We start from the raw sequence: 22320 nt of genomic DNA, 5'->3' as shown, positions 1-22320 counted from the left end.
AATTATATAATAAAACACATGCTTTCGTAATACAAAATGTAATTTATACAATTTTATTACAATATATACTTTCGTATCACAAATGTAATTTATATAATTTTAATACCTGATTATTAGCGGAAGTTCCATCAGCATCAATAGCTCGCACTTGCATCACAAAAACTCCTGGTGGTTCGTTTTCTAAGACACTTCCTCCTTTAATATCACGAAAGACTGGAATGTTGTCATTTACATCTAAAATTTCGATATCAACCACCGTTTCGGCAGCTAACTGATAATTGTTTTTTACTCTCACTATTAACGAGTACTGCGTGTTCTTCTCATAATCAAGTTGCAAACCCAACTTGATATCTGCTACATCTTTATTAGATTCTAATCTACAATTAGTACAAAATAAAATATGTAAAATAGAATTGATTCGCAATTGTTAATACGTTATATTCCAAATTATATGGAGTAAAAAAAGTAGTAAGTACAATTCGTATAGTACCTAAACGTATGCTCTTTATTAGTTTGTTCCGTTGTCCCAATTACCAGTTCAAAGGTTAGATACAAATTGTCTGAATTACTAGAATTATCGATGTTGGATACTGCTTGTAAACGGACAATACTAGCATCATAATCTCTAAAATCCTCTTTAAGTTTGATCGGTTCTGCTGGCCTCGGTACAAAAGATGGCGCCTTCTTATGTGATTCCACAACTTGTATGTAAAAAGAAGTGCTACTGCTCAGTGGCTTTTCGGTGCCAAGATCCGTGGCGCTAACTATCATACCGAATTTAGAACCTGGAATCCGCTGCAGAAATTCATAATAATCATAACGCAAGAACGTTTATACGATTTGTTAAATAAAAAAAAAGGGGAAACTCAAGCTTGCTGAAAAAAATGGATTAATGTGTCGTGTTATTTATCAGGGCATATTTTTAGTAAAATACATATGAGAAATGAGGTAACAAATATTTCTTTCAATAATTTAACAGGTAAGTTTATTTTAGGCATTACTTGCGCGCGCGCGTGTAAAATATTTACTAAAAAAAAAAGAGTATGCAAAGTTCGCCAATGAATATAAAAATTCAAACAACGTTTTAATAAAACGACGAAACGATCATCGCTTAAACTATTAAATATATGTTATAAGTTCTAGTTTTCAAGTAATATTGTAAAACGGAGTTTGCATTATAAATACTATCATTTAACATCGTTCCACCTTCATACTACTTACGTCTATAGTTTTGTTGAGAAATATGATACCGGATTCGCGTTCGATCCAAAAGTATCCGATGTCATCCGGTCTCTCAGCTGACAGACTATATCGGACGATAGAATTATTGCCATTGTCAATATCGGTGGCGGAAATTCGCATGACCTCACGACCCACCGGTAAATCTTGTGGCACAGATTCTGTATAATTCTGTGTAACAAGCCAAATTGTATTAGCGAAAACCGACAATCGCACAATACGTATGTACGAATCCTAAAATGCACTTAATGTGAAGTATTCCATGCAATTTTCGTACGAATGGTGTTTACGGTTATACAATTATCATTTCTAAAAGACCACACGTTCATGCATGTTAATTTCTTCGTTTAATAATAATAAATAATATAATACATTAATTTACATATTATTCCTTTAATAATAATAAATGAACGGAGAATGTAATTTCCATGCTGCGCTGATAATAATCATTGTAATTAATTATAAATCAATAAAAAAATCTTGGCACTGAAAGAAACGATTAACTGCTGCAGCAAATTAGATGGTAAAATATAGCATAGCATTTTTAATTGACTGCAGCAGTTAATTTTTAGTAGCTTATTCGCAGTGTCAGTATAGGATTTCGATAAGCTAACGTAACCAAAAATTAGCTGCTGCAACCAATTAAAAATGCTATGGCATATTAAGCCAATCTTTTCTTTTAGTGTGCATCTGTTATGACAACGTAAATGTATATCTTGTACTCATTTAAATTCTCATAGTCAAATCTAAAAATATTTTTTCAAGTGCATATAAAAAAAAACATTCGATATATAAAATAAAAATTAAAACGACAATTTGTTTCATGAAATACGCAAACATATACAAAAAGAAGCGAGGAAATAAAACTTGGAACACTTTTATTTTTTCATTTACATATCGAGCAACATTCACATCACGTATTTAAAACCAACCTTCCACCTGTATCCACGAAAGACCTGGGATTGAAATGAAACAAAAAAAATTCAAGCGATAGTTGTTAGTAGCGATAGTGGTTGTATGTTAGTTACAAAAAAAAATAAATTCACACGATATAAACGTACGGAAATCCACTATAATATCTCACGAGTTATTCATATATTTTTAAAATAATTCATTATTTCTATAAATAAAAATATCTTACATTTCAAAATGGTTTACGAATATTTTAATAGCGTATGAATTCTACATTTAAAACCATCTATTTTTACTACGGATTTATCCTTATTAATTAAAAATTAGTTTAAAAAAGATTTTAAAGAAATCGATTCTTCTCATTTTAACAATAAGTCATTTTTATCAAAAATAAATTTTGTATAAAAAGAATTTACTTTTTATTTTTATTTATAAAAAATCAACTCTTTATCATAAACAATGCACTATTATCCTATAAATATCATAAAAAAAAATTTCATGGTTCTACTTCTACCATTTCTTCAGTAGAATCTAGCTAAGTCTATTACATACGTATAATTGCAACGTATGCATAATGTAAACGTTTATTCGTACCACATGCACTCAGATTCGTATTTGCAGACGGGAACCACAAGAGAGTTGATAATGAGTTAGTAACTTAGGTAGTTAGCAACGTACCGCTTTGTCAAATTCGGGGTAATTGTCATTCACGTCTTCGATAGTGACTTTGAATGTGCAATGGTCATCTAGCTGCGGCCTTCCATTGTCAGTCGCGAGTACCGTGAGATAAACTTCTTTTTCTCTGGCGGGTTCATCTCTATCGAGTATCTGGGTCGTAGTGATGAGGCCCGTTTTATTGTTGATTGCGAATTTTAACCTATCCTTAGGATCCTTAGCAAAGCTATATGTAATGGTACCTGAAAATGCGAGATCAAATAAATGGATAATTAATAATGGAAATTTGAATCCTTTTTACGAAAATTTTCAAGTAAATTAATCATATGAAAACTGAATATTTAAATAAAATATTATTCAAACTTTCCGAAGTCTTGGAAAAAAATCTTGAAAGTTTTTTGAATGTCTTGGAAAAATTTCAATTTATTATACTGTTGTTCCGTCGTGATTTGTTGGCATGAAAAAGAAAAAATTGCGTATATCTGCTTTATCAGTTAATAATGCGGCGAGATATTTCCATTCTTCTGACACATATATTTCTCGTTCTTACACTGGAGAAGGTAGCATCTCGTGTAAAACCATAAAAATAATAAATGAAAAATGTATCAGCGACACGGTATACAATTAAAAATTTAAAAACAGACTCAACACAGAATGTGTCTTGTAATTGTTCCCCATTTATTTCGATTCGAAGTCACGAAACTTTGAAGATCATAGAAATGGCTCGCATATAAATTTGATTTACGTAAATTTTATTTATGCACATAATTTAATACGGCGTTTTATGCATGATACGTGTGACATATGCGATGATGTCGCGCTATTATACAATACCTCCTTCCTCCGGTGGATCTCTATCTTCGGCGTGCACCTGGATCACCGTTGTGTTAGGTGGTTGTTCCTCCTTTACCACTGGCGCGTAACTTGCGCAATTGGAGAACACCGGCTTGTGGTTGTGATTTTCATCGAGCTGAAAGCGCAAGAGAAACGGACAGCTATTAACGCGAGTGTTACTTGGCGTGGAGCACCCTCTCGAAAGGTGTCCGGGGGATTAATCGGTAAACTTGGCGGGGCGCGATGCAGATGGGAAAGACTTTAGAGAACAAGGTGCTCGATAAATCAAAGCGTTCCTCATAAACCGAGCGCCATTAATCATGGCGTATACCCCGGCGGTCTATTATGTCGCGTTTCCTCATAAAGATCCAATACAGTCTGAAAAAGAAGAGAGGGAAGATAAAAACACAAAGTGAAAAAGGGAGGAAAAGGAAAAAACGGAGCACCGTACTTAGAATAACGCTTCATAATAACAGTTGTTCGCATCGACGATCTAGGACTAGAATAGACGTGTGGCAAGGCTAACAGCTTATCCCACAGCTTATTGTACAACGTTACGCGATCTATTGCGTTTCGGTAAGTCATATCCTCATAAATTATTGGTCGCAACCGCCCTCGTGCATCGCGATTAGGATCGATCCGATGATGTTTAACATACGTAGTACACGATCGATATGGCGTGTAACTTTTGAACTATAGGGGAAGAGGAAGACCGAAGAAAAGAGAGAGAAAGAATGTATATCGCGAATAATAACTGATAACGATATATAAAAAATTTATAAACCAAAAAATTAATTTTGCAGATAGTAATACATCTGACGTTGAATTTTTCATCAATCCTGTGTCAAAACACGAGGAATGACACTCGTATATAATAAAATGCTAAGTATCTCCGCTCTCCTTGAACGCGTTCACGTTAGACTGTTATCTGCAATGTAATTAAACGGTCGCGACATTAATATTCGTTACTATTTTCTGTCCCACGGGGGATTACGATATTCCTGATGAGTAAACAACATTTGGTAAGAAACATAATCCACGTATGCTCACCGTGTTTGCTCGCACGGTGAAGCACGCCTTGGCATCTAGCAAACCTCTCAGACCGCTTAGAATTTTGCACAGCACTTTACCGACGTCATGCGTTACTCCCGATATAGCGCCGGTATTCGCTCTCGTATTTTCCAACCTCATTAACGATAAACAAGTTAGCCGCGTTTTAGCATATTAATCCCGTTACACTATATGTACAGCTGATTCCTGCAGACTTGTTCGAAAGAAAATTCCATCAATAAAATCCGTAGGACATCTGCTGAAATCTTGGAAAAAAAATTATCCATGAGGATTCTGATTTTCTGGGCGTTTTCATTAAAATTCAGACGCAAAATAAGAGTGTCTTTAGACGCAAATTTAAAATAAACTTGAATAATCGTATATCCCATCCTTATACATATAAAGGATACACAGTAAAAATGCAAAAGTTTTAAAGTTTTTTTTATGTAAAAAGTAAATATTTCATATTTCTAATTTTTTATTGTAATAGATAGTATAAAGTTTTTATCGATATATAATTCATTTACCGTATAAACATAATAAATAATACTTGATAAATTAAATTTTCAATAGGTGCGATATGTATACCGGGGAGTTACCCTAACGATGCATACGAGCAATGAGATGAATATACTCGACTGCTAATTTAATATTGAAAGCGAGAAAGCTTCCGTGTGATGCAAATTGCTCGTGATGTTTTTGCGCAACGTTTAATATTCGCAAAAGACCGAGTTTCACCGCGACTATCATCTCTGATTTGCAATGGATGAAATGGAATTGAAGAGTAAGATAAAAGCGATAAAATTTCGTAAAAGGACTGAGTAATAAATCTTACTCTGTTAATATAATATGTATACAAAATTACATATAATTATTATATATTATCTCCCATATATCATGGAAAAGATTACTACAACAGTAGTAATCTTTTTTCGTTATTCTTTAAGTACTCCCGATTTTTTCCTCGGGAAAAATTTAATTAAAAGTGAGTTAACGAGATACCTTATATTAAAAATTGAAAGAGCGTGATCAATTGAGCTGTAAATAAAATAAAGAGACATGTAATTTTATTTTAATTTAAATGTAAATAAATATGTAATGCAAAGATATTTGTCTCTGTGAAGTTAGCACCTCAACTTCAAAAATCGGAAATTTTAATAACAGTACTGCTTGCACCCCGAATAGTTCTACAGTTCCTGATAGGTTTTATTAATAGTACCGTTAATTTAGGCCAAAAGTTAAAAAAAAAAAATATGCAGTGCTAACTTCGCGTGGCACCCCAAGATTCGTGAAAGTCGATTTTTTTTACGAAATCTTACAGTACTCGAAGAGTACTAGAGTTCTTGATAGATTAAAACAAGAGTTTCGGTCAGTAAATATTTTTAAATAAATTTTAAAAAAAGAGCTAGCACCTCAAGTTTCAAAAAATTAATTTTTTTTTGCGCCGTTTTTTAGTACTCGAAGAGTTCTATAGTTCCTGATAAGTTTTAATGATACCACCGGCCATTTTAATATGTTTAAACAATTTTTTAATCCCAGCGCTGCACCGCACGTCACACACACACACAAGAGTAAAGTACCTCTAAACAGCTAGCCTTTTCGGCTTCATCCGACAGTACTACGATAGTACTACGATAGTACTAGCTGTTTAGAGGTACTTTACTCTTGTGTGTGTGTGTGTGAGCGTGCGGTGCAGCGCTGGGATTAAAAAATTGTTTAAACATATTAAAATGGCCGGTGGTATCATTAAAACTTATCAGGAACTATAGAACTCTTCGAGTACTAAAAAACGGCGCAAAAAAAATTAATTTTTTGAAACTTGAGGTGCTAGCTCTTTTTTAAAAATTTATTTAAAAATATTTACTGACCGGAACTCTTGTTTTAATCTAATAAGAACTCTAGTATTCTTCGAGTACTGTAAAATTCCGTAAAAAAAAATCGACTTTCACGAATCTTGCGGTGCCACGCGAAGTTAGCACCGTATATTTTTTTTTTTAAACTTTTGGCCTAAATCAACGGTACTATTAATAAAACCTATCAGGAACTGTAGAACTATTCGGGGTGCAAGCAGTACTGTTATTAAAATTTCCGATTTTTGAAGTTGAGGTGCTATCTTCACAGAGACAAGATATTTTATGCGTACATGTATAAATTATTAAAATATCTGTTTCCATTTTAGCAGTATAAAAACAATTAGAATTCCATTCTAATTATTTTTAATAACATTACACAGTATTTATACAATATAAATAATATTAAACAGTATTTATACAATATAAATAACATTACATAGTATTTATACAATATAAACAACATTACACAGTATTTATACAATATAAATAACATTACACAGTATTTATACAATACAGTATATAAACAATGTTTAATTAATTAGAAATCACAGAAATCCATTGCTTTATTCAGCTTATTTCCTTCGCAGTTGCAATTGAATTTAATTATTAAAGTACTAAAGTTTAAGTAGTTCCCTCTGCCATATGGAGTTTAGGTTATATATATCTAAATTGTAGAAAACTTCTCTGCTGTATCTATTCATGAGATTAGATTCCAAACAAGGTTTAATTACGAATTTGACGAATCTAGAAGGGTTTGATCAAACACGTCTTTTCATTATAGAAAAGTTTGTAAGTACATTTCGATTCTGGCAGCAATACATGATATTATATTGTATTATATTTGTATTTGATAGATTCGAACGATTTATCTACGGAATTCGATTATTAAAAATCATTAATTGTTGAATTTTGTATTGAACATGAAGAGACTCACAGTTTCGCAGCTAATATGATCAATATTTGGGGCATAAGAAAAATCTAAATAAAGATCAATATATATCGATATTTCTAGGCAAGTACTAATACTGAATAATGATATTATATATTTTGAATATTATTTCAGATAGAAATTCGCGCCTATCGATATTTTCTTGGCTTGAATATCTTTTAAAGTTTAGGGTAACTCAGATATATACGTCGCACCTATCAAAAACTTAATTTATTAACTATTATTTATTATATTTAAAGTAAACGAACTATATCAGTAAAAACTTTGTACTGTCTACTATTATGAAAAAAATATTAGAAATCAGAAATATTTATATTTCGTTTAAAAATAAACTTTTTTAAACCCTTGCATTTTTGCCGTATATAGAGTGGGATATATGGGTATACTCATAGGGGGAGGGAGGCTCATGAAAAATTTACAAATAATGCATATAAATAAGACGTAAAATGATACAATAACTTATAAAATGCGTTTATAAAGTTTTATTAAGGAATAAGAATGATAAATATGTATATGAAGTAATAAATAATAATTACAATCTTCAATTCCCACACATGTATTACAAATGTTATGACATGAAGTACATATTTCAACAGGTGGGATATACAAGACAACTAAACAAAGAATACAAAAGTAAAGTACTTGTATTTTGTTATACAACATGCTTTCCTCTACACTCACGTATCACGAAATAGCCACTAAGGCCCGTATTCAGAACGCGCTTTTATCGATAAAAGCGCATATTTATCTCTGAAATTCTATAATATACGTGACGTAAAGTATAGTATGTTAGCGCGCTAACATCATTGTCAGCGCGTTCTGAATACGGGCCTAAGTCTTTTGCACGTCCTACAGTAATCATTTTATGTAGATTATAATTTATGATGGTGCTACTTAATACAGTGACAAATCGATTCAACTCACAATAACTTCATTAATATTAACAGTAAGAAGCTGAGAAATTATAACTCAATACTAATATAACATAAAGGTATGTAACAGAATAGTTGCGGGAAAATTACCCCCACTGCTTTTATTTTTTCTGACTTCTGCGGCGTAAATCCCAGCGCGGCGTATTTACCGGAATTACCCTATACTCTCTTAAGAATGAATGAATTTTAATTACAAATCCAAGACTTTGTGGGAATAATTAATCAGCTGATGTGCCATGAAAACACGATATCTTAAATTCACTGCCTCGTGACTTTTTGCACGTTCCGTACATATTCAACGAGTGGCAATGAATTCAGACTCGTCGATATCACGTAAAGACAACTGCAGTCGTGCGCACGTGGTAAATATATATTTAAATTATTCGGCAGGTAGGTGATAAAGGAAGAAACAAATCTATTATCCAACTTACTGGAAAGGTAATGTATACGGGGATCTGGTTGGATCATTCCCGGGATCTTGGATGGTAAAGAAACCGGGTTCGATGTCTAAGACAGAAGGAAAGAAGTGTAAATGGCGGTGGAAAGGAACGAAAAATCGAATCAAGAACGAATCGAGAAGCACTTACCGATAATTTACCCTCGCCCAGGTACTGCGATCTCTCGTCCAGGTGTCTCGAGTGCCTCAATCTCGTTGCAGACGCTGTAACATAAAGAAGAAACGGAAGATGATGATATCGCCCATTTGGGATATTGCGGATATTGCATTCGATAAAGCGAGGAAAATCGATCAAAGGTCTCATTCAAATTTAGGAATAATACGTGATATTGTCGTCTTTTTCGAAAGCAAGATTTTAACAACAAAACGAAACAAGAGTAAGCTTTTTTTTATCCTAATATTCGTATAACATATCGCAATACGACTCAATGTCTCATAATTTATATATATAATAATCTATAACACATACTTAATGATACTGATAATACAACAAATGAGATAAATGTGGTATACGTAAGCATATATTATTGTTGTTTCTACACTGAAAAAAATGCACGTAATTTTACATGGAAATTACATGTTTTTATGATTGGAAAATTACTTAAATTACTTAAATTACATAAATGTAATTGGAAATTTACTGGAAATTATAAATTTCCAATCATATTTAAGTAATTTTCCGATCATAGAGAGAGACATGTAATTTCTATGTAAAAATACATGCATTTTTTTCAGTGTATGTAGATTATAATATACGCTTAATACTTTAGCAACGTCGCGTCGACGAAAATAGCGGGCACTCTGATGAAAATTTATTCAATAATATATAGAAATATATAAATCAAATGTTGAATTTATAATGTCTAAGATGAATATTGCTCTCTTTTCTTAAATAGCATAATCCTCTTAATAATTATTTCAGCTCGGATTTATTCGTCCTATTGCATCTGTTTTACCAGTACATGAATTTTCTCGGCAATGCTCGTTTTACATTTTACGCGTAATAATTTAAAATATCAAGCATTTTCTCGAGATTTCACAATCAGAAGAATTCTCGCGTGTGCGTATAAAACCATATAACGGAAACGAAATAGTAGAAAAAATTTGTAACTTGCAATGGAATAATCTTAACTTAAAATTTCCAAGTGCTAAATGCTAACTGAATTAGAAATTATATATATCTCGAGGCGCGGATCTTAGCTGCAGAGATCTTTATGCATCATTCACAACAATGTCTACTCCACCAACACCGAAGAGTGAGAAATGCAACTTGGAACGCTACCTCAGAACTATTCATAAGTTGCGCAAAGTAGGCATTGCTAATGCGGCATTAGCTGAGTCTTTAAGTTAATGTATAAAGAGACGAAGCAAAAGGCGCGTAGAAGAAAGTACAGTTCCAAGTATGCAAAATTATTCACAAAGACTGCTGTTGTTAACAACTGTCGCAAGTTGAGAAAAAGATACTCGTCTGTAATTTTAAACAAGATTGTTATTGATGTAATAAAACGTACAATAATCCGATTTTATACTATAAAAAAGAAAAAAGAGAAATACGGGTGCACAAAAGAACAAGAAAAAGAAGCGGTACAAAATGCTTTCGTTTCATTGAACACTCGCTGTCGGTATTTTTGAGTACCGAAAATAATCCCTGTCACTCTTTTGTTAATGCTTTCCAACCGCAATACGTGCTAGCGATGAAGCGCTGTCATTCCTACAGCTTGCGTGGCTCAACCACAATGCGGTTTAAACTGTCCCGAATTTTAAGTAAATTTGGTCCGCCGTAAAAGCGATATCACCGGAATTGCATAAAATTCAACCGGGCTCGCAAACGCTCACACCCGGAGCCGTTACTGCGAAATGTAGTGAAATAACAAAATAAATAACAGAACGGGTGGAAGCCAAGAGCCAGACGTCTTAGACCATAAATCGCTTGCATGAATTTTTCTCACATTATATTTGAGTTTCTTCTTTGCCTTCGTCCTTTTTTATCATTTCATAAAGGTTGATTGGTGAAAGCGGCGTTTAACAGTCTAATTGATCTGACATTAATGATTATCCATAGCAGCGAGATTAATTATGTTTCTGGGAAATCTAATAAACGATTGTCGCTCAACCTGTTTAAGTACAACGTACAACAAGTGCAATTATGCACATATAACTCGTTGATTGAGGAATTCTCTGTGAAACTCCCGATAATTGAAATGGGAATCAACCTTTCTTCCTCCCTACCGTTCCATCTCTACATCAAAATCATTCGGAACAATTGTCGATGTCACTTCAATTTATTATCACTCGTATTCAATCGAGCATACACTCCACTCGTAACCACGAACCGATCCGTCCTCGACTCCTCTCAAACTAACACTTGGTCCAAATTAACACTTGGTCCATTATCTTGTTCCGCTCGAGTTGAAAGCAACATCTGTATAGTATGAGAAAGCTATTTGTATTTCCGCATTAGCTGAATCCCGCTGGCGCGTTCGTTCCTTTTAGATATTTTCAAGAGAAGAAAGCGCATCTCTTAGCCCAGTTCTTTCGCGCCGAAGATCCATTAAGTAGGTACCTACTTCCCTCGATATTGCATTCGCCCACGAAGTTCCCGCATATTAGCGGAAAATTTCTCTATCAAGTTTCCCATATTAGTTCCGTAGTGTTTTATGATGTTGTATTTTATCACGCTTCTCAATAAAAATCGGGGCTAGCGGTAGTTCGACTATACATATATATGTCGCAGAGCGAAATTATGAAAAATGCCGATGCAATACCGCGATTATTTGCTCCATCGAGAGGATTAATCCAGCGCAACTACTTGTGATAAAACAACTCGTAACGCCGGAAATAGATGCAGATAAATGGAACGATATGCACACATGAAACTAATGTATTTACTTTTATGAGGCCGTATACTTTAACGTTACGCTCAAATGTCAGAGATATTACAGCAGCAATGTTTAGCAAAGATTACCATTATTCATTACGTTGTCAACAATTTAACGGTGACTATCATGTCAGTCCTCTATCGGGACTGTACATCAACTTTAATTTTATGATATATACAGAAAGATAGCATATTCTGCTGCTTCTTAATATTTTACGTGTCCTGAATATTTGATAAGTTTATCTAATATATCCTAAGTTACAAACCTTCCATATTATTATGTAATTGTACTTTGTCAAAAAGATTATGTATCTATATGTATACTGAATAAACGGAAATATACAGGATTAAGAAATATTTGTTTCAACTAAATGCTAGCTAAACTAACAAAAGAAAAGCAACACACGTAGATCTATCCATTCACGAGATTTTCATGGGAAAAGAATAATACACGCGCGCACACACACACATCATATACTCGCATCGTTAGGAGGAATTTGTGTCAGTCATACCATAGTATTCCATTTTGTGTCCAAAGAGGCTCAATAACATTTATGTCACAAACTAAAAACCAGGTACGTTCCATAGTGGATTATGTACGGAGCCCGACGTTTTCTGTATCAAAACCATTTATTGAAACTATCGACGAGTGAGATTTATTGAATTTAACCGCACTGCTTCCTCCCCTGTCCTGCGTTTTCTTTTTTCAAGAGATGGCAACGCGCAACACTCTCTAATCCACAGCGAAAAACTCTCAATTCGTGCCTGCATGGCGTCTGATATATACTATCCAATCTCGTCAATTTATGGATTTTTCTTTTTATTTATTTATATTTACTTTTTTTACGTCAAGTAAATGAGAAGATCATCGCTCGTACTTTAATAATCGCTCTTCGACGACGGATGATCGATCGTGCCCTGCGCCACGTCAGCTGAAAATTATGGGAACATCATCTAGTTTATTTAGTGGTTGCGAATTTGCGAAACTTGATACAGCCGCTGCGCCGGTGGAGAACTCGGTATGATTAATCTGCTAGAAAAAGATGGTTAACAAATTCCTCAAAGGTCTATTTGCTCGGTATAATTGTAGAAATCAGCGCAGTATCCGTGCAATTCGTAATAAGTCTCATTTCATCTCAAATCGCTGCAAATGGAACAATAACTAGGTCGAGCTATGGCAGCGCGAATAGTTAAACAATAAGTTTAAATTAGTAAAAGTGTAGAGCTGGCACCGTTTCAATCGGCGCTTATCGCCGGCACCCTCCGCGGTCAATTTTTTTCATGAGACACTCGCACCAACGACGACATTCGATGTGGGGATTACAGAAATTATATTATTAATCCTCATTTTACTAAGTGCACACTGGAGCCAGTTGGTCGGCAATGTGTATTTGCGCCGCTTAAGCAGCCAGCCGCGCCTGTTATTCCGTTAATACCCAAATCGCGTTACGGCGAAAAATCGTCTAAACTAAATGTAATATATGAACGTAATATAATTTGACAATTTTACATATCAGCGTAGCGCGCGCGCTTATCTCCGCGAGAACACTCCGCGCGATAAAATGCGCTATTAACTTATCTAATTGGGTTAAAACATTTTTCGAATTTATCACCTTTTCTTTATACTTATTGTACGAAAGCCTGTTTACGCACCGCCAATATTATAATTCTGCCAATTTCGCTCCATATCGATAGTAGAGTACGCCATCGAAGAATCACGGACGGGGGGGACAAAGAAAGAAATTTATGAAAATGCGGACTTTTTCGTGAGCGTGGATTGGCCGGTAGCGGCGTTGCGCGACAACGGGGGATCGACCCCGCGAGATGCCATTTCCGGTATTATCGTCGGTGCAGCGTTATCAGCAACGTCATCGGAAAAGCGTCAACTGTAAAAGGAATCGCATCGCGCGCGGCCCGGGAGCCGTTTCGCATTTTTCATATTTCGCCCGGTTGTCGCGTGGCACGATATTTCCTGAAGCGACCGATACGTATCTCTCGAACAATCGCCAGGGACACTAAAAGCGAAATTTATCTCGATAGCATCAAATGCTCATTATGAAACGAAGCTAATTATATTCTCACTTTTCTCCAGCATAATTGCGCGCCGTTTGTTGTGGACGCCACACAGAGTCCGACGTCCCTGATGAATTTTATTAAAAAAATAGTAAAAAAAAATTACTCCGTCGCGTGAGAGAGAAGCGCGGCGACTGCACCGCGAAAAAAAAAGAGTTCCCGCGTCACATTACAACGTCTATTATAACAGCGAAAGCATAGAGTCTTGCATAAAGCATAACGCATAAGAAAATAAACCAATCAAAATCCTTCTTTTCCTTTCTTTCCATGAAATAAAAAACTCTGATTGGTTCATTATTTTATGCTTTATGCGTTATGCATAAATAAGAATTTGTGCTTCTATACCCTACAATTTCTATGTTATCAACTTAAGCTACCTAATTGTTTGCCATGCAGTAGAACCACATAATTATCGAACCAATTACGTGCAAGGATTACAACTATTCAAAATAGCCAGATTCAAGAAAATATCGAGGAACACTATTCTTTATTTCTAGAAAGTATTATGGCGGGGTTATTGTTAAAGTCAAACGCACACACGCGCCGAGGCTAAACAGTGAGAAGAGGCGATAAACCGCGAGAACGAGCTTGCTAATTATACTCTCGGTCAGCGATTGCTCTTCCGCATTTGTTGAGTAATTTCTAAAAAGCACTGCTAACGCATGCGCGACGCGAGATGGATACGCCCGGTTCGATTAGCTTTAACTAAAGCGTTAAAAAAGGGGAAGAATATGCATTGATGCATGTACGCGATGCCGAGAAATAAATTACCCGCGCGCGCGCGCACGTGCCATCGCGAAACGTCACATATAGTGGTTTTCGAGCGAAAGACGACTAATAGAGATGTATATATAGGCACAGCAATGAGGTAAAGCAGGCTTCGAGCACACGATGATAACCCGAAAGGCAAAATGTGTTTATACATTTAGTTTAGTTTAAGACTTATTCGGATTACGCATTTCTACGAGAGCGAGCACATCGCGTGAATGTTTGACAGAATTACGTTCCAAGCGCGTGACCCAATTCGCACATCCTCGAGGGATGACTAATCTATATATCTTTTCCCCTGTGAAGAGCCCAGAAAGAAGCCTCGCATAATTGCGTCTGTGCAACACAATATCCTCGACACTGTCGTTGCTTATCACAAAAAGTGAGGAGTTGATTTGTTGAAAGATTGCCGCGGATGGGCGCGGCGCACATCTACTATCTACTCCGTTCTACAGAATTTATTTAACATGAGAATTATGAATAATTAGATCATCACGCGCATGTACCGGCGAAACTTTACGCACGCACCCTTCTCCGTTTGCACGATGCACGATTGGTGTTAAAAAAATGGCACAAGTTGGTTTACGGTAAAAATAATAATAATACTGACCGTTTTATTCAGTGAACGTCAGCAGTTATCAGAGTTGATTGCCTGATAATTAAAAAAAATTAATTATATACCCTTTTAAACCCTGTGTATATTGCAATGTACATCAAATTTCAAGAGATATTACCCATTAAAATTATTTAATTCTATCGCTATCATCTGAAACTATAAGATGTACAGAATAATGTACATATTGGAAAAGTACTTCAAATTTAAAAAAAATTAATTTTTTAATGTGAATTATTTATTAAAGTGCTCTTGAATTAAGTTAACAAAAATTTTTTGAACGGTCCATTAAAATCAGGTCTGAAGGCGAGGGGGAGGAGGGAGGTTAAATTGGACAGAAAAAATCGTGAAAAAGGATCAGTGAAATTTCATAATAACTTTTATTGCTTTGTTTACATTGAATTGTCTTACTATTGTAAAAATAATATCATGCAAAATAAGAAAGACATATTAATAAAGATATATATGCGTACCCATACAAATATTGAAGAGATAAAAACATTAATATACTTAATCATATAATTTAAAATTTAGTGCAAAATCGGTTCAAAAAATTTAATAATAAATAAATATCATTTATACTTTATATCATCAATATTCGTTGTTAATATAAAAGTTATTTTAACCTACGAGCTGGTTGTTATACAAAACATTCAGCTTGGTTCGTAAACCTTTTATATTATTTATTTATTATCATATAATTTATTTCACAAGATTCTCGATACATTGTACCAATCCTAATTCGTCCTCGCTCCTTAACCCTCAGTTTCAATCACGAATATCGTTGTGTATTTGACGAATGATTACAGAGGATGTTAGTCGTACGAAAAGAGTAAAAGGCAATCCAGGTAGAACAAGTCATTATATCGAAATGATGTCAAAATGACTTCAAAATATCATTTACGATTCATTTTAACGTCATCTTAACGTTATCGTGGCTTGTTGTTTTACTTAGAAACGTACATACAAGTGACAAAATATCACAAAAGAACGGGAGGACACCAGGATATTCCTGACTGCGAGCGAACGTGCCGCCTCGTGAGTGCATTATGCAACGTAAGTGCATTCCGTATCGATAATCGAAGGCTAAACCAGGTCTCGCTCACACTAATTACATGCGAAAGAGAGCGAGAGAGAGAGAGAGGGGCGCGGTGATCTGGCGCGCGCGAGGAAATTGCAACGGTACTTCTCCACCTTTCCTCTTCTATCCTCCACAACTTAACGTCGGTAACCACTGTCTTTCCAATGTCCTCTCGCCCACATTCGTTCGTTTGCTCCCTTACTTGTTTAGCTCCCTTGTGTGTACATGTTATGGATTACTGTCGCCACACCTAACTCAATTAAACCAACTTGTAGACTACTTTGCCTCGCAGCCTCATAAGGTATCTCTCGCGTTCTCGCTCGCGCTACACGCCATCGTGTACGTCAGCCTGGCACAGTCTTGATATCCCTCGCGCGGCATATCGAGGTCAATCCTTAGCTACTTAATCAATCCTTGATGCTCCATCATCCTTTCAAGAGCTTTGGTTTTTCCTCCTGCGAGGTTACGCATTCGTTCTCGAGCTATTCTACAAAATAATATATTATAGGACCGTATATGTGATAACACAAACTATAAAAATCAAAGCCTAAACGGTCTTAATGCTTGTATGATTCTTGTGTGAATTTATATAGGTACTACGCATGTAGTCCTCACAAATGCGCGCCGAAATGATTTTTTGGTCTTGAAAACGCTAACTCTACTAAACTACTGCAGTAATATCACGAGTTAAATTAATTAACTAGCAATTTAATAAATTTTTAAATGCTTATTCGCGCATCTTCGAAACGATCTTAATAATGTTGAATAACATATTAAAATCTGTAAATAATTAATTCTTATTGCGAAAAATATTACCTCGGTCGATTCTATAATATATTATATTGTTTATTTACGTCGTGTAAAGAGACGTTGTTCCTTCTGCTGTGCCAATTATTGCGAAGAATATTTGCCTAAGGCCTCGGTAATCTAAAGGCTTAGGACGCTCGCACGAAATGCAAGAGATCCGGGTTCGATTCCCGGCCGAGATAATATATTTTTCACAATAAGAATTAATTATTTACAGATTTTAATATGTTATTCAACATTATTAAGATCGTTTCGAAGATGCGAATAAGTATTCAAAAATTTGTTAAATTGCTAGTCAATTTAACTCGTGATATTACTGCGGTAGTTTAATAGAGCTAGCGTTTCAAGAACGAAAAAACACGTAGTATATAAATTCACATAAGAATCATACAAGAATTAAGATCCAGCTAGACCGTTTAAGCTTCGATTTCTATAGTTTGTGCTATTCTACAAAATATCAAGCAAACTCTCCGATAACAGGTCGCCTAATTCAGGAGTTATTATCGAATTGGATAAGCAATATCAGTTTTCGATGTTGCATAAACCCTCGACAGCCACAAATTCATGATACGATAGAATATTTATCCCAAGTATAATGCGATATTTAAAGGCGATGTATCCAAATGTATAATGAATTGGATTATCTTAAATTACTTCAAGACAGCGTTTAAAAACATCATCCGAGTACACTCAGAATAACATTTTATCCTTGTTGTTTACTGAATGTTAAACAAGGATAAAATGATACCTCTAGGTGTGTACCTGAAATTTCTAAACGTAATCCAAATATTTCCAATAATTTTCAAAACAAATTTTAGCTATAAGTGTATTTAAGGAAAGTATTTGTACACTATATTGCAATAGGAAACACGTGTTATCAAAAATGTGTCACATCATATTTCCTCTTTATAAAACTTTTATTCAAAACATTTTTTTTTCTAAAATAAGAGATAACTGTGAAATGTTTGGATATATTAATCAAGTTTTTTAATTAAATGGACGCTATTATAAAAGCCGTTTTTCTCGAAAACAAAGATTTGCTTTAAGTCGCAAAATCACATGTCTCTTGGTTTTTTCGGACTTTCGTCTTGTCTTACATTCATAAATAAACCACTTTCAGTAGAATATGTAAATGATTACAATGCAATCATGATGTAAATGACCTAAATCATATTTTTAAATATTTTTTCAAGTCGCCGCGACTCAAGGATAAATCTAAAATTCCTGTAAGCAAAGTATATGTATTGGAACCTGTATTCTTGGAACTTATCGCTTGCTAACCAGAATGGGAATTATCGTCGTAACCGCTGCCGGTTTAGTAAGATACTCTCAGCTGCGGATGCTACTGTGTGAATTTGCATCGTGTTAATAGTCGTGAGTGCGAGAGACCTTTATTCGTGTTCGTCAGTGCGAATGCGTGGTGGCGTAATAGCGTTGCAGAACAGATGATGCATCAGGCATCGTCCTGGGTCGTTACGAGTTTACGAGCTAGCGGCGGTGTTCGAAGGCGCGGTAGCTCCAAATCCGCTCATCGTTCACAATGTTCACATTGTACTGGTGACAATTGACACATCTTGCTACTCGTAAAAAGGTATACGTGTGTATTCATGTGCATCCGTGTGTGAATCTATGAGAGATCGACGAAAAATTTCTTTACTCGGAACACATTGGCTGCCAACGAAACAATATCGCGCGCTTAAACTTATTACGCCCAATTAGAACGTCTACAAATTTCTTTATTGTGATTCTAAAAATGAGTGTCGAGATGAAGGAGATACTTTTGAACGATTCTATCGATTGAATATTTCAGCGATTGGAAAAAATTAAAATACGTCTTCAATTTTACGAACTTGTTTCTTATACTTTTTATTGAAAAGAACATCAAGATTTTAGGTACGTAATTCATTTCTCTGACTTTTCATTAGAACATAAAATCACAAAAGAAGTCAGATGTGGAGGATTAGAGACAAAGAGTGATGAAGAATTAAATTTCGTCGGCTCTTTCATTAGATAAAAGAGGTGACCATCTCACGGTTGCTTGACGCTCGTGTAAAACACGGGACTTCCCTGTGGATAAAAAGATCTAAAATTTAAAATATGCGTCGACAATTCGCACCTCAAAGTGTCGAAATCACGGGGTGTTAGGTGTGTTCACGCGTAACGACCGCGACAAGTATGTATGTACATTACTGTCAGGCTTAATAATTTATTACAATCCACGTGCGTTATCGACCTCAGCCGCATTAACGGACCTAGAATGTGTGTTACTAGCGCGTGGCCCGCGTGGAATTAACGCACCCGCCTCGCGGTCATTCACGTTCGTAAAACGTAGATTTGGAATCGCCACTTTTGTAGCTTTCAATAAACTGCGAGGTACGCAGAGATACCTACGTGCAATCATGCGGTTCGTGAACATGAAAGCCTCATAGCGGTATTTGACATTTCACGGTGATGATCGACATCGAGACTGATGACCGCGGATTATCGCACGCACGGAAAAACTAATCGTTGCAAAAACGGAAATTAACCCGTTGGCGAATATATCGATTATCAAGCGTATCGTGAAAACGTTAAGAGACGAAGAAGAAATCGCGAGAGATCATTTAATCGACTCTTTAAGTAATATCCATTCCACAAATTCTTGAAATTGAGATCGAATAATTTATCTCGTAGGAGAACCAAGTTCTCATCGATATGGCACGCTAATAAAGGACGATTGAGTACACAGCTATAACGTGCTAGTACAGCGGGTCCATTTCAGCTGCGAAGCATTAGTGTGTATGGTGCTGCAAACGCAATTTATTCCCATGACTCCGGTCCCATGTTCATTTCGAGATGTCGCAAATAGTCGAAATAGGTTGAAGATATCACTGAACTCTCCAGGTTCGATTCAACGACAGATTTATCTTGCGTCTTTGATATGTTTTCTCATATGTAGACATATTATTATTATTATTATTATTATTATTATTATTATTACATCTCTATTGCAATGCACGACATGAGAAAATTATTAAATTAAGTGACAGAAAGAACTATATGAGAAATAGAAACGCAGTGCAAGCAATTGATGAGGCATCAACAAAACTACTAATATATGAATTGAGAAAACTGATGTTAAAGTAGAAAAAAAAACATTCGAGAAAATCCTCGATACGAAAAAGATCGTTGCTTAAAAATACACAATCCACAGCTGTAAAATTAAGATATGCCCAAGAGGCGGCCTCTCGAAATACGTATCCGACCGTTGCAATGTCGTATTCCCATAAATGCCTGAATGTGGACGCAAAGACGGAGGGTGAGAAAGAAAAGCGAAGGAGATCACGGCTGGAATGCTTTTGTGTCGTTGGATGAAATTTTAGCTTCGCATGACCCGTCGTGTCAGACCACCTCTCATCATTCCCTCTCACCTGCGCTCTTCTTTTTTCACGTCATCCTCTCCATCTGGTGTTCCCATGTGTCGTAAAAAATAGTAAAGCATCGTCTCCACCGTCGTCGTCGCGTGTGTGGTTGTCGTTATCAACAACGGTCGCGCTGTGAACCCCTCCATTTGGGGATAAGTATAGGACATCTCTGCGTGTAGAATAATAATCAATGGCATGCACACATGTACATATATACTCGTACATATATACACGTATTGAAAAAAATACTAAATTTTAATATACATTTATTTGAATAGTTCTAAGTAAATATTTACTAAATGTATAAACATATATTTATTTGATACAGAAACCATTAATTTGACTCAACTATCATGTTTTTATTGAGTAAATATTTATTTACTGTAAGTAAATGTTCAATACTATTCAAAAATATATGTATATTAAGAGATTAAGTAAATTTTTTTTTCAATGCACGTATTTATCGGGTCGTGTGCACTCGATAGATATGTTCCCTGTGTAATACCTATATATTTCCACAATACGAGCGAAAACGATGTCGTCGCGGCAAACTCGAAGTTAAAGTATCAGTGGATCGCAATGGTGGATGTTCGATCTCCGCCGGAGATGGCAATAAATACTTAAACCTACGCGAACACGTAGGAAATGGTCAAAACGAAAATTTCCGTTTACATATGACATCGCACCACAGAGAGTCAGCATAGAATTTTAAAGAATCCCTTTCAGTTCCTCGATGTGCATTTTTCACCGGATCTTCTGAATCCGTCACGATGAGCAGTCTGAGAAATCAATGGATTCCTTCGACGATGATCGAGATTGATCATTTGCGGAACCAAAATTCCCTGTCGTTTTATATTGCGAAAAATTCGAGGATTCGTAAGCACGCTGAATATTTCGCCGCGGGAATGAGAAACTGGCGAGTTTGATCTACGATTCTACGCGATGGTTGCTGAAACTTTTTCATGTACTCTCTAAATCCAAATCAGTGGATAATCAGTAAAGTTCAATTAAAAAAGAAAGAATGTTTGAGCATTATATAATTAAAATACTAATATTTACACGTGAATTTCAATCTTCCAATATCATATTCATTGAATTTATGCACTAAAACCAGAATTGGGCATGTATTTGAAAATACTTTTATTTAAAACACACTATTTGCAATATAAGCATCTTTTGTATTTTTTATTTTAGCGGATCACATAAAAGTATTACGTATTTTGTATTTAAAATCGAAAGATTGAAAGCTTTTTGTATCTTGTAATTCAAATAATAAGGTTGATTATCAATGTTAGTATTTGAAATACAAAATACAAAATATTTTCATGTACTCTGAACAAACACAAAATACAAAATATAATTGTCTTACCAATACCGTTTTTCCAATAAAAGTATTTCAAAAACATGCCCATCTCTCTGACTGAAACAAGGTTAGTTAAATCATAATAATGATTAACTAGTTTAGGGATCTCACATTTCATTCAGTGATTATCAGTGGTATACTTGGCACCGATATCAGTGATATCACAATATTATCCACTGATTCAGATTTAGAGGATAGGGGAGACCGGGGCCGATTGTCACAGTTTTTGATTATTGATTTTTTAGAAAAAAGTGGATGCCTGATTTTGAAATATTATATACGTTACAATATACCTACATCCTTTAGGTGTTAAAAAAAATATTACTCGTGAATTCATTATATCATAAAAATAAGTTATTTAATTTTAAATGAAGCTGCGAAAATATGACAATTAACCCCGTGTTCTGGGTTGATTGTCACACGTTCTAGGAT

The 22320-nt window shown here is 35.1% G+C and overlaps 1 protein-coding gene across 1 annotated transcript in view; it reads right to left on the bottom strand.

Moving 5' to 3' along the window:
• The window catches only part of LOC108765746 (DE-cadherin-like), a 180496-nt gene that overhangs the window by 4846 nt on the left and 153330 nt on the right, over positions 1–22320 (bottom strand). Inside the window, 6 exon segments of the mRNA XM_018514590.1 lie at positions 107–377; positions 491–795; positions 1222–1410; positions 2830–3068; positions 3661–3796; positions 9032–9105. Coding sequence (XP_018370092.1) covers positions 107–377; positions 491–795; positions 1222–1410; positions 2830–3068; positions 3661–3796; positions 9032–9105 — 1214 coding nt within the window.

The sequence above is a fragment of the Trachymyrmex cornetzi genome, unplaced genomic scaffold, assembly GCF_001594075.2.
Source record: "Trachymyrmex cornetzi isolate Tcor2-1 unplaced genomic scaffold, Tcor1.1 scaffold521, whole genome shotgun sequence".
NCBI lineage: Eukaryota > Metazoa > Arthropoda > Insecta > Hymenoptera > Formicidae > Trachymyrmex > Trachymyrmex cornetzi.
This window is presented reverse-complemented; position numbering and strand designations above follow the sequence as displayed.